The sequence below is a fragment of the Pungitius pungitius genome, chromosome 12, assembly GCF_949316345.1.
Source record: "Pungitius pungitius chromosome 12, fPunPun2.1, whole genome shotgun sequence".
NCBI lineage: Eukaryota > Metazoa > Chordata > Actinopteri > Perciformes > Gasterosteidae > Pungitius > Pungitius pungitius.
In genome coordinates this window covers 1688624-1701797 of record NC_084911.1, presented here as the reverse complement: position 1 = coordinate 1701797, position 13174 = coordinate 1688624, and the positions used below count along the sequence as shown (strand labels likewise).

Here is a 13174-nt window from a genome sequence, read left to right as displayed (position 1 = left end):
GGCCTTGGACTCCAGTTAGAGAAGCGCATTCGGGCCCCCCCCCCAGAGGGCAGCCATTGATCTGCTTAACTGTAAATATGCACACTGTATTTCACGGCTATTATTTTAGAGGTGGATAATGAACCGGATTAACCGCAGAGAGCCCGGATTTACAGCCCAAACCGAGAGCATTTTCAGATCAAACCGGCAGATTTAAAGGCCAACTGGTCCTCGTTCCAGCATCTCCTCAACATCCAGTCAGCGGAAAGAGCAGCGCAACCTCCGTGTCCGTCCATATCTGCTTCTACCTTGAAACAAATGTCATCAAATCCAACTGGGCTCCCTTCCTCTCCCGTCTCGCGTGTGGGCGTGTGCGCGTCAGGAGTCACTTACAGAGGCCCTTCATTACTCCCTAATGAGAGGAGCTGCACGAGGCCTGTCATTCCATTAACCTCATCAGCGTCCTCGCCCCCATTAAACACACACACACACACACACACAGAGGATTCACAAGACTGCTGCTCACATGCATGTGCGAGAGGGTATTGCATTTATAGACGTATGGATCTGCAGGCAGGTCGCGTGCGAGTGATGACGTTGACCTTGTCATGAGGTCAAAAGACAGAAGGGCACTGCGCACACACACACACGCAGATCACAGTAAGAATTGTTCTCGACTTCTTGACCCTTTTCTTATTTCCTCTGAAGCAGCTGGGAAGTTGAGACTCATCTTACATGATGAAACATCCTCCATAGACCTGTTGCCTTCATTGAATGAATCTCTGGGAAACACACCAGGATCCAAAATAACCTTCTGTGGGTTTGAACCTTGAACCGTCGTTGGCTGCACGACACCAGTCTGCAGCAAGTGAACCGCCCGCGGGTCACCGGGGGGGGGGGGGGGGGGAACGTGGAATCCTTCCTCCAAACCATCTATCCACCTAAAGCCACTTCTGAAACTGACGGAAACCAAATTGAAATATTTGGAACTCAAAGCTCCCACTCGAGTAGATTTTAGAAGGTGGCGAACGTGCTTCTCAACCTGCGTAGCATCTGCTGCTACAGACGTAGCACATATCGAAAAATAATTTTAAAAAACAGATGGCGTCTGTGATTAAAACAAACGTGCACCGTGTTGTGCTCTGACGTCTGGGCGTTTTTTAATGTTATCATATTATTATCTGGAGTCTTTCACGGGCTTCTCTGGTCCGCCTTGACGTCCCCTGCCTTTATCCTCCATCCGCGCACCGGTTCCCCATTTGGGTTTCATGTGCCTGTGTTGCATTAGCTGCTGGAATTTATACGGTCTTGAATGCCTTTGCTCTTCTGTATGCATATAACTGCATAAGAAATGTGTGTGTGTGTGTGTGTGCCCCTAAGGCAAAGCTCCAGATGGCTTTAAAACAACGAACCATCACCTGACCCTCTCATTATTCTCTCCGATTCAATTAACAGCTGATCAAACCAAGCGGGAGAAGCTGCTCAATTCTGGAGCCTTTGTAAATGACCCCCCCCCCCTGCAGACGTCTTCTGCCTCTCCTCGTCTTCCTCTGTGTTTACCTTGACGTCCAGCAGCGATGTGTCTGGGCTGTAGAAACAACCACAGGGTGACGGCCCGTAATCCAAGATGGCGAGCTACAAAATCTGTGTACAGTCACGATGCTTCTGTGCAGAAGCACACCATCTGTCCCGACCCGCCGTCCTGTCCGAGCCGCGGATGACGGCGCCCTCTTCACACGAGTGCGCGCCTTCAAATAGGCACAGACACGAGGCTCGGTGGGCCGGGGCGAGGGGTAAAATTAGCAGCTTTCCACGCTGGGCCCTTAATGCCACATCCCTCCTCCCACGGCTAGCGTGGTTTCATCCATCTCAACGAGTTAGCATCAAGTGCTCGAACGGAGGCCGACACACTCTGAGGCGGAGGTCGCACAACATCCCGGCGTGCGTTACATCACCCCTCGGCGCACGCGGCTTTGTTTTAAAGTGAGATTAATGTTCTGAATGCTCTCTCCCTCTCTCCCATAACACAGGAAGCCGGGTTCCGTCTAAACAATAACACCCTTAAAATGTGTTAGCGCGCACACAGCAATCATAAAGAAATAACTTAGATGCCTCCCAAACACACTCACTCACACACAGAAAAAGCACACGGCATAACTCGCCAAATTAGGAAATAATATGCAAGGTCGCGCAACCATCATAATGTGCTCTGTTGGAAGTATCGCACGCACACACGCACACAGAGAAAAACACACATTCAGGTGGTTGTGCTTCCAGAACATCACGTACATCTTGTTTTCTGTTATGCTTTATTAATTTACTGCAGTCTGCATAAGTGCTCTTTGTTTCCCCCACGAGGAGAGGACTAAATCCCATAATATTTGTATTCATTACACCAGAGGTTGGTCGGTTATATGGGCAAAGTTAGCATGAGCGAAGTTAGCATGGGCGAAGTTAGCATGGGCGAAGTTAGCATGGGCGAAGATAGCATGGGCGACGTTAGCATGGGCGAAGATAGCATGGGCGAAGTTAGCATGGGTGAAGTTAGCATGGGCGAAGTTTGCATGGGCGAAGATAGCATGGGCAAAGATAGCATGGGCGAAGATAGCATGGGCAAAGTTAGCATGGGCGAAGTTAGCATGGGCGAAGATAGCATGGGCAAAGTTAGCATGGGCGAAGATAGCATGGGCGAAGTTAGCATGGGCGAAGTTAGCATGGGACAATCGGTACCGATGCATGACGTTGAGAGGTTCCATGACCAAGATGAAAACAGCGCTCTGCCCCATTAGCCGCCGTGACAGGAAACATTAAGTGACACAATTCTCTTTGAGAAATCCACACGGCGGATCTCTCCAATCATCTCCGAGGCGCCAATCGACCCCGTCCAGAGTCCATCGCCGTGCCAACACAAAACCGCCAAACCGGAACAAACCAGATCCAAGCTGGGTGCGTGGGCGGTCTGTCACACACGCTCATGTTAGCACTCTTCTGCACCCCCCCACCCCTCCACACCAACACACACACCATTGGGACTCCTAGCAAAGCAGTGCTATTAGACACACACAAATGCAAGCTAATGTGCTGCTGTCCTTCTGCTGCACTGTGCACACCAACAACACACACACACATACAGACACACACTGGTACAACAACAATGATCTGCTCTCCTCGCTGGGATGACGGTTAAACCGCCTGAACGACGTTGCACCACAACGTTTGGCATTTCCGGAGGTCCGACGTGCCCCTGGGACGACGGAGGGGGGGGCATGGGGGGCCAGTAAGACGTCTGCAAAGCCGGGGGAACCTCAAAAGAACCGCATGGCTGCAGAAAGCCACCGGCAGCTCCCCGCTGTTGATGGTGGAAACACGGGATGCTTTGCAACTGCACCAATTTAATGTCAGAAGGGTTTTGTCTCTCAGTGGCTCCTTTTGTTCCTGCACACCAGAGGGCCTTCAGCACGAAATACGTTTTCACGGCACATATCCCGATAAGCTGCCGCACGTAGATAGATTTTTAGGCCCCACTGAAGTTATCCAGTGCTACGGGTGACCTTATTGATTCCCAGCAGGGAATTAGGTCATTACATTAGAAGGAGAGCCGGATGTGTGAAACGAGAGGAAAAGGTGCTAAAATGAATCACAGCGCGAGTCGGCTTCTTTGCGTGACAGTTTAATTTCCCTTTGGCTTCCTGCAGGGTTTTTATAGCTGATTCTTTTGTATATGTCAGGGACCTCTGACCTGCGCATTTATCACGGAACAGAGAGGCACCGGTGAGCCCAGAAGTGATTACGCTGCATTCATAATCTATACATGCGCAGAGTGCGGATGCAGACAAGTTCTCCTCCGCGCAGGTATTTTTAGATCGTTATTAAACCACATGTGAGCAGATTTTGCGCATTATGCTTTGAGTCATGCGTTGCCAAGAATCCTCGCAGACTCTCGGGTCTACCTTTTGATATTTCAGCTTCATTACGCTGCGTTTCGCTGCACTGTTAGTCACCAAGTGAGACAATTATACTCCCTGGGTATCCAGAGGAGCTCACTCCTCTGCACAGGGATGGAATAGCAGAGACGGGGTTGTTTTATCGCCGGATGAATGCCCTCTGAATCGCTAGATGTCTCAGTTTGACCCCGTTTTGCGTTCGACTCATTGATACGCACCAGTGTTTGGGGAGAAGTTCAGTACCTTTGGTTGTCAGAACTGCGGCATGGTGACGTTTTGTTTTGTGACGCGCGGCTCTTTCCTCTTCAGACAAGTACATAACCGGCCCATTACACGGCCACTTGAGACTGTTTAACACGCGGCAGACCTCCTGCACTTCAGCTGGGTCACCTGCTTCATGATGCCCTTTCATCTCAAAGAGATGAGTGTGTGTGTGTGTGTGGTGCAGCCTCAATGTGTGTGCACTTGGAACTGTGATAATGGAGGCCCATTAGAAAACAGCGAGGGGACCGGTGAGAGCGGCGTTCCTTCATTACAGCCTAATGGACATTAAACAGCGCCCCCCCCCCCCCCCCCCCCCCCGGCATTGGATTGACCCCCCCCCCCCCCGCTGCCCGTGGGAGTGTGCGAATCCAGACACACAATACCAGGTTTGACCCGGAGGTCAGCGGATCATTCACAAGGAGGAAGGTTCACGATTGTTTGCGGTTTGAGCCGATGTTTAGCACGAAAGGCGTTTTTCCGGGGCCTCGCGTCTCAAGCGCCGCCCCCTTCCCCGACTTACGTAAATCCCGGTCGATTTCGACCCGGGGGCCGAGAGAGCGAGGCGGAAGCAGAAGAAAAAGATCCTGACACGTTTCCGGCAGGAAGACGAGCAGATGCGAGGTCTCCTCCGTCTCTCAAACACACACACAAACACGCCCCCCCCGCCTTTCTGTATAATACTCATAAATAATATAGTTATTGACTCAGCAGTTGAAGAAGGACCCTCGCACACAGACTGCAGACCCCCCCCCGTGCTCCGATGTGCTGCACTGCCATTCTGTTGCCTAGTAACCAGGTAGAGTTTTTAGTAAAGAGCCTCTTCGCTGTGAGAATCCCAGTCAGAGACTTCTCCCTCTTCCTCTCTCGTCCACTCTCTCTCTCTCTCTCTCTCTGTCTCTCTCTTTCTCTCTAACACACACACACAGCACACAGCACACATTGGCACTGTTTGAAGCAGCGGTCATGAAACTTTCTACGTGCACTTTCATGCACTTTTTTTCAACATTAATTAGGCTTCAGTCGCCACTCTTCCGTATCACTAAGTTGCCGTGACTCTTATTTGAAGCACTACTTACTTGTGCGCTGTGTGTAACTCTCTCACACACACACACACACACTCGGGGATACACAAGCTGCAGGGGCGAGAAGGAGGGAGCGAGGCTGCAGTCCCAGCAGGTCTCTCTCTCTCTCTCTCTCTCTCTCTCTTTAAAAGCATCTTCTCACGTGAAGGTGTTCACGAGCAACCGATGGTTGGGTTCAGTACGTTTCTTCATGAGCGCAAAACTCTTGTTTACGTACTTAAAACACTGCAGTTATACGATCTCCATCTCTCCCTCTGACTCAAAACACACACACACACACACACGTTTTGCTATGCTGCTCGCATTGCCATGACAACCAAGTGCTCGATGCTGATGGGTTTCCCAGATCTTTTATTTATTCATCCATCTCTGCATTACTCTTTCATAATAAGACGCTGTCGCTCTCTCTCTCTCTCACACACACACAAGCACACACACACACACACACACAGATGTGCATCCCTACACATGAGTGCATCCATCCACACACTCCCACCCGCTTCCTAATATACATAAGACCTCGTTTACGGGCTGTTTGATCTTCACAGTTGCGTCAGAGAAACAGTTCTCCATCCGTGTGTGTCAGTCTGCAGATTATTGTAATGTGCAGAGGGGGGGGGGGGGGTGAGAGGGGGGGGGGGGCATTTTGTTGGTTCCTTTCAAAACATTGTTGTGTGACACAAAACGCCGCGTCGTTACCAGCGGACTCCCTCTCTCACCCCCCCCCCCCTCTCTCTCTCTCTCTCTGACCGTCCATCCTTCAGGCAGAAATGTGATCAGGACTATTGGGTTATTCATGTGGAGCTCGACTGTGGGGAAACAGACGCACATGCAGGACAAACGCACACACGCGCGCGCACACCACCACCACAACAACAACAACAACAAGAGAAAAGGCTCATTAGAAACAGCAGTGCGGTAACAAGGCAACGTGACCTAAAAACATAACTGAATAGTAAGCGCTGCGTCGAGGACGCGCTGAAGAGAAGGAGTTCCACCGCCAGGGTCCGGTGACGTCCACCTTCATTGAGCTCCAGTTCCCCAAAGATCCAACCAATTGACCACCGGAACGTCACGCACCAACGCACGCACACACACACACTCAAGCCTATAAATCCATAGAGCCTTGGACTCAGTCCGAGTTAAGCGCTGACACACTGAGAGAGAAAGAAGCACCCTGACAATTTATTTCACCAAGTGGTCTCATTATAAAAGATCTAAACAAACTGAGCATCAGTGTGTGTGTTTGTTTGTGTGTGTGTGTGTGCAGGAAAAGCAATGGTTAACACTGCAGTAAACTGCAAAAATTGCAAAAACACACACAGACAGATTTAAGCAGCCGGAAAAAACAAAGGAACGAGTGGAGAAGGAAAGACAGAAATAAAGAGCTCACGTTAGTCAGCAGAAGCTTTTTATGGAGAGAGAGAGAGAGAGAGAGAGAGAGAGATGGGGGAGGCAAGGGGAGCGATTTACTGCAGTAACCATCAACAAAGAAAGACAATAAAAAGGGCACAATGGAGCAGAAGAGAGCAGATAGGTGGCAGCTCTCCTGTGATTGGCTGAAGATGACAGCCCCCCCCCCCTCCCTCACATCAAAACGAAGACACTCTGGAGAACTTTGTGAAGTCATCCGCTCGGTGCCCGAGGCGGGAAAGGGTCGCTGGCTAAACTCACTACGCGCGCACACACACACGCACACACACACACACACACGCACGCACACACACTCCACGTGCACACCCTCCGTTTACACACACAGAATTCAGCGCTATCATTTTTGCGAAAGCAGTCTGTAAACAACGGGCCTGGGGGCGAACAAAGATCCTACTGGAAGTAATCCCACGACACACACCCACCCTAACGGGATACCCAGCCCCACACACACACACACACACACACACAGCTGCAGGGCAGCGAAATGTAATTTGTGTACTTATTATGTTTGACTACATAATACATTCATGAACAACGGCAATAACAATCCACCTGAGGCCGGAAATCATTCAAAAAGTTATTATGAAAACTGAAAATATAATGTCGACAATCATTCAATTTACCAATCAGAAAACTGGTGGAAATGAATTTTGCACAATGTTTAAAAAATATTTTAAAAAAGATTAGCGCATTTTTTTATTTTGAGAGGTACATTACAAACACACAATGCAGAGTGAGTCTAACTAACACGTCATAGAGACAGAATCCCTCTGTCATGACCCCCAATCTGCTGTTATCATGTGCACGGGCCAAATGCAATGAGTCACCGAACACACGCACACACACACACACACACAAGCCCCAGGAGGCCTGTCTGATTGGCGGTTAGAGAATTGACAACCTGCTGAATTCAAGGTCCCTCCCGCTGAACCGATGAGGTCATTTTAAGGCGCAGACCCCGGGGGGGAAGGAGCCCCTCGAAGTGACGTCACTGTGGAAGGGAAGTGGACAGGTGGGTGGGAGGTGGACTCTTATCACGCTGAACACGTATCAAGGCTACATTTTAACGAGGCTCTTTTGGACTCGGATCGCTCAGCCTCCGTCTGAGAAAGATTGAAATCCGTCTCAGATTTCATAAAGCTGGTTTCGATCCGAACCTCCAACGGACATATTGGATGTTCCTGCTCCAATCACATTAAAATGAAAGCCATAATGAGAATATTATCATAAATAAAGGCCTCTGATCTTTCGCTAACAAGCCGCCACAACGGCTCCTTCTGTGTGTGTGTGTGTGTGTGTGCCCTCTCACAGTCATCTGTATTCATTTATGAAGGAAGTGCAAGAGGCCCTCTCAATGTTTTCAGAGTATAGGATGACTAATGGAGACCGATAGCTGGATGAATCCACTCATCTGTAAATGCATTAACCCAGAATCTCATCTGGTCCTTCTGAACCCGGCTTGTTAAACGCGCCGCGTAGCCTCACCTCAGAACCAGTTCCGAGAAGTGAAGCCAATCGCGAAAATGTCTCAAACTTGCATTGCCTCTCACGGCCATCAGGGGGCGACTCACCCGGGTGTAAAAAGAAGTATTTTCACTTTAAAATGGAATTTAAAAAAGTTTTTACAAATCATGTTCTGTAACTCATGATCTGCCTCTAATGCGTAAAAGGTCAAATGCATTAATAAAAGCGTTAATAAATTATATTTGACAGAGAAAAATTCAAAAGCACTTATGCAAAGATGTCACTAGAGAATCATTTGTCTTGCGCAGCTGACATAAAAGCATCTTGAACACATCGGCTGCAAACGTTCCGTTTAAAACGTTCTAAAGTGGCTTCTTGTGGATCGTTGTGGGTTTTTTTCATTGTGTTTTATGGAAGAACGAGTTAAGTAGTAATTAAACTAATCGATAGCTCTCTGCTGCAATTGCATTGTGAGCAAAGATGCTTTTTTTGTTGTTGCACATCCTAAGACGTTAATGTGCAGGCAAAAAAATCTGGTCAGCTGATCAATAACGATGACCCTAATAAACATGATTTACGAGGAACGCTAATTGTGCGCAACTGTGGGCCTGCTTTTATTACCACATGTGATTAGCAGCTTCCCAAATACAGATTAGATTATATGGGACGTGGATCTTTACACAGCACAGTTTGTTTCAGAGCAGTTTGTTCACTGGTTTGTCCATACGGTAAAAAAAAAAGGACTCTTTATCCCTTTGACTCCCCTTCTCCAGAATCACACTTAAACCATTGTGTGCATGCCTTTTGTGCGCTTGAGTGGCAGAGCATTTATACTACAAATAATATTTACACAGCCCAGTGTGGACCACCAGCCGTGCAATGCTGACGCTGTGTCCCGCACACACACACACACGCACACTGAGGTACGAAACACACAGCGTGAGTTTTAATTCATTAGGTCATCGGCGACGCCGTCCCGGTACAAACAGTCCTCGTGGTGCCAAACAACCAGGAAATAGATCAAATAAAAGCACACGTGCTCCACCTCTCGTCACCGGGGACAGGCTTCAATAGGAATTGTGAAAAGAAGGTCCCGGAGTGGCTTGGAAATGTCAATATATCGCCTTCAGGTCGGTTGCCATGGACGGCGTGCTTGGAGGTTCCTGCTCGTAAGAGGAAGCGGCCTTGGCGAGCCTCGTTGCGACTTTCTGACAACAAGACCTGCGTTTATATGATTTTCCAAAATGTCCGCGCAGGTCTGCCAATCCAACCCGCCCCCCCCCCCGACTTAATAAATCATTCTCTAATAAACTAGGACTCCCTTCATTGGTATCATCAAATTCATTTTCCATCACTAATACAAACAGCAGTTTGCCAACAGGTGGCGTCGGATCGATGTTAACGAAGGAGAGTTGACGAGACGAGCCTTGACCCGATTGCGAAACGTTGACTTCCGGGCTACCTTCCGGCTTCAAACTCCTCGTCAGGTTCCGCCTCCGGAAGATACCGAACACACCCGTGCCCTGTCGCCGCTGACTACCTTCGGGCTTGTGAAAACCGAGTCGAGGTTCACGGAGAGCCGTCGCGGGATCCGCTGGGACCGACGGAGTCCGAGCAGAGGAACCTGCGAACCTTGCAATTTATCATTTCCTGGCCTGCACATTGGACTCCAGGAACACAGGAATGCACTTGGCAAATAAATATGACTGAATGGCCTGAATTTGATTTTACACCACCCACCTCTCCACATCCGGAATGAAAGAACAGTCCAGTGGGGTTTTTTTTTTTATGGGGCTTGGATTTGGATGCACAATTTTTACTCCAGTCTGTTAAAACATCCCAAAGACGAAAATTATCCCGGCAGGATGTTCTGCTGACGAGAAATAATGTATATGAAAAACAGTTAAAAGCGGATTTGAACTATTTGTCATCCTCACACACAATGTTGATGATTTGTTGAGCACAAAATGGCAGCCTGAGAATGCAAGCAGTGGGATCACGAGCACCTGAGGAGTGGTATTCATTCCGCACAGTGCGAATAATGACGGGTTGCTTCAAACGTATTTGAATTTCATCCAAAAACAACACCAGTGACGTGAACTTGTGCTTCAAATAGACACGGGAGATGAACCCGGATCAAGTGCACCGACACAAGAATGAAGATGATCCCACGCACACGGCCAAAGACTGGCTGAGATCACATTAGCATGTAAATGTGTTTCCAAACAGGTGTTGGGATTCGACCGTGAACATTTGGGAAATGTACCCAAAAACGCAGTTTTTAAAATGCCCAAGAGAACGAAACACTCACTGGATTCCGTTCCTGGAAGCCGACATCTTTTAGTCAAACAGAACAAAATCAGGAACCCTGTGACCCTCACGGCAGAAGAAACACCAGCTATTCTCCCAGACAACTGCAGCAAGACCAGCGAACCCAACATGTGCTCCCACATTACTCAGGGCATGTGTCCAAACAATGGCATGTTTAGTAGAACCACCCCCCCCACCCCTCCCCCTCCAAACACCCGTCAGACGTGTGGAGCCTGCTGCTGCTCCATGTAGTCTCACGGGAACCATCACGTTCGGAGAGCGGCACCACAGCCGGACCCGAGAGCATGTGAGCCACGTACCTGTTCCCCGCCCGGAGGGAGGTGCGAGGGCCCCGGGCCGTACTCACGCATGCTGGGGGGGGGGGGGGGGGGGGGGGTAGTGTAGTGTGGTAGTTCCTGCGTGGCTTCACCGCGTGAAAGGATATGGGTTACAGACGAGGCGGAGACACCAGTTGCGAGGCCTGGTGGTTTGCTTCAGGCAGAAGAAGGCCTCGGGGGCCAGGGCGGGGTACGGCTGCTGCTGCTCCTCCTCCTCCGACGCGCAGTCCGGATCGCGGAGAGGAGCCCTGATGCGGACTCCCAGCGCCGGCCCGACCCCGGCGTCCGGCTGCGGCTCCTGGCCCTCGCGCGCCTCCCGGGCCTCGGGGCTCCATTCGCCGCCGTCTCCCCGGTCGGCAGCCCTCCTCTTACCGCTGCTCTCCACCTCCTCCTCCTCCTCTTCCCCTTCCTCTTCATCCTCCTCCTCCTCATCATCATCATCCTCACGGCCTCCTCCAGGGTCACCGTCGGGACCGGCTGCGTCCTTCCTGCAGGGCGTTGGTATAGCGAGCCTCACCTCCTCCCGCGCCTCCTCCTGCCCTTCCGGGCACTCGGCGAACTGGAAGCGCACTCTCCCCTCGCCATCAGTCATGATAGAGCATCAGGCAGAGCCACTCTGGAGGGGGGGGGGGGGGCAGAGGGGTTAGAGAGGCGTGCACGGTGGGAGGTGTGGAGGGGCGGGGGGGGGGGTAGGCAGAGGAACAGGAAAGGACGCAAGCGGAGGAGAGATCAAATTAGGAGACGAATCACATGATGAGCCAAATAAACACTCTGGACTCCTCAGGAGCAAAGAACTTGCGTCCAATCAATACTCACACAGAACATCGATATTCTAAACATTCGCTCTCTCTGTCTCTGACTCTCACCATTTAAAAAAAAAGGAACAAAAAGCCAAACGAACCAATGAGAATCTTTGAAAGTCTAAGACACATTTATGATATCTAGGAGATAACAAAGACCACAGAAATGAATGTCAGGTAATCCTCTTTTGTTTAGTTAGAAACACACATTTCTCTGTCAGAACCCATTAAAACCCACCATTGACACGGAATAACGCCGTGTTGTTATGAGATACAGGGGATTTGTTTCTTGCTGTTGCTACGTGATGGAACAGATGGACTGCTCAGTGTCGGGTCTACTGGAGCTTTTTAGCCCACACCACGCGATGTGGGCAGGGAATGCGCAAAAAGAAGAAAAAAAAACACACATACACACAATAAACGACACGCTAATCCCGATTATCATATTTAAGTATTTTAACCTTTAGAGGTAAGTTATTTTCATCCTAATCCGGCTAAGAGACTTTTCTCTTTTTTAAAATAAAATGCTTTGTTCTCCATCGCTCGTCGATGTGTGAAGGGGAAAAAAGCGCATCTGACGCGCTCTTCCAGGGAATGAGAGACAACGGAAGTAAAACGTCAAACATGCGGTGGAAAAGTACATTTCAAACGGTGCCAACGGGAATCCAAACGCAGCGCCCTTCATCTGCGTGTCCGGTTCCTTCCGCCGTTAAAAAAAAAAAGTGTATTCAAACCTCTGATACCAAAACACTGCAGCCAGACAGAACGACTTCATTCTTAAAAAAAATACCTTATCGAGACGGAATCGGAAGTTCCCATAAGCATGATCCGTGACTTGTCCGTGTTCTCCAGCCTTTCCGACACCGGAGCTCTGCGCCTCCTTCCTCTCTCCAAAAGATCTCCCCACTTCACTTCACGGACCAAAGAAAAGGTAATCCGGAGGGAAGATGTGGTTTCTTCGTGCGTCCGTCCGTCCGTCCCTCCGCGCCCAGGTGTGTTGGTCACGCGGCGGCGTGGAGCGGAGATGCGCGCGCGTGGAGGACAGACCGTGCGGCTCGCGCTCTGCTGGAGCTCCGTGGACGATCTGACACGGAGGAACTTGGGAGTCCTGACACGTGACGTGATGCCCGGCTGTGAGGAAGGGGTGGGGGGTAGCAGTTACGAGACACACACACACACACATACACGCACAAACACACAATAAGGAAGAACAAAAAAAGCCACGGAAGAACCGAGCCGGGCGCGCACGCTCCAGGGCGTTACGCGCATCCCCACGCAGCCCGCAGCAGATAATGGAAGTGGAATAAAAAATGGATCAGCCAGCACACATCTGCTGGTGGCGCTACACAAACACAAGGAGCCATTGTTGTTATTATTGTTGTTCTGGTTCATGCGTTTATCTTTCTGTCATATTCCTCTAATCTGTAGCCATGACAACAAAGTGCTTCGGTAGAAAAACACACCACGGGGGACAAAGGGAGAGAGATTTAGTGTGCACACCTTTTATCTCTGACTCTTGACTCATTATGAACAGCATCCTCTTCGTCCAGGGGTCAGTT

The 13174-nt window shown here is 49.9% G+C and overlaps 1 protein-coding gene across 1 annotated transcript in view; it reads right to left on the bottom strand.

Moving 5' to 3' along the window:
- Positions 1–12938, bottom strand: part of cacna1ha (calcium channel, voltage-dependent, T type, alpha 1H subunit a) — a 49602-nt gene extending 36664 nt beyond the window's left edge. Inside the window, 2 exon segments of the mRNA XM_062566192.1 lie at positions 10924–11431; positions 12406–12938. Coding sequence (XP_062422176.1) covers positions 10924–11407 — 484 coding nt within the window. The 5' untranslated portion in view covers positions 11408–11431; positions 12406–12938.
- Between the last annotated feature and the right edge of the window lie 236 nt (positions 12939–13174).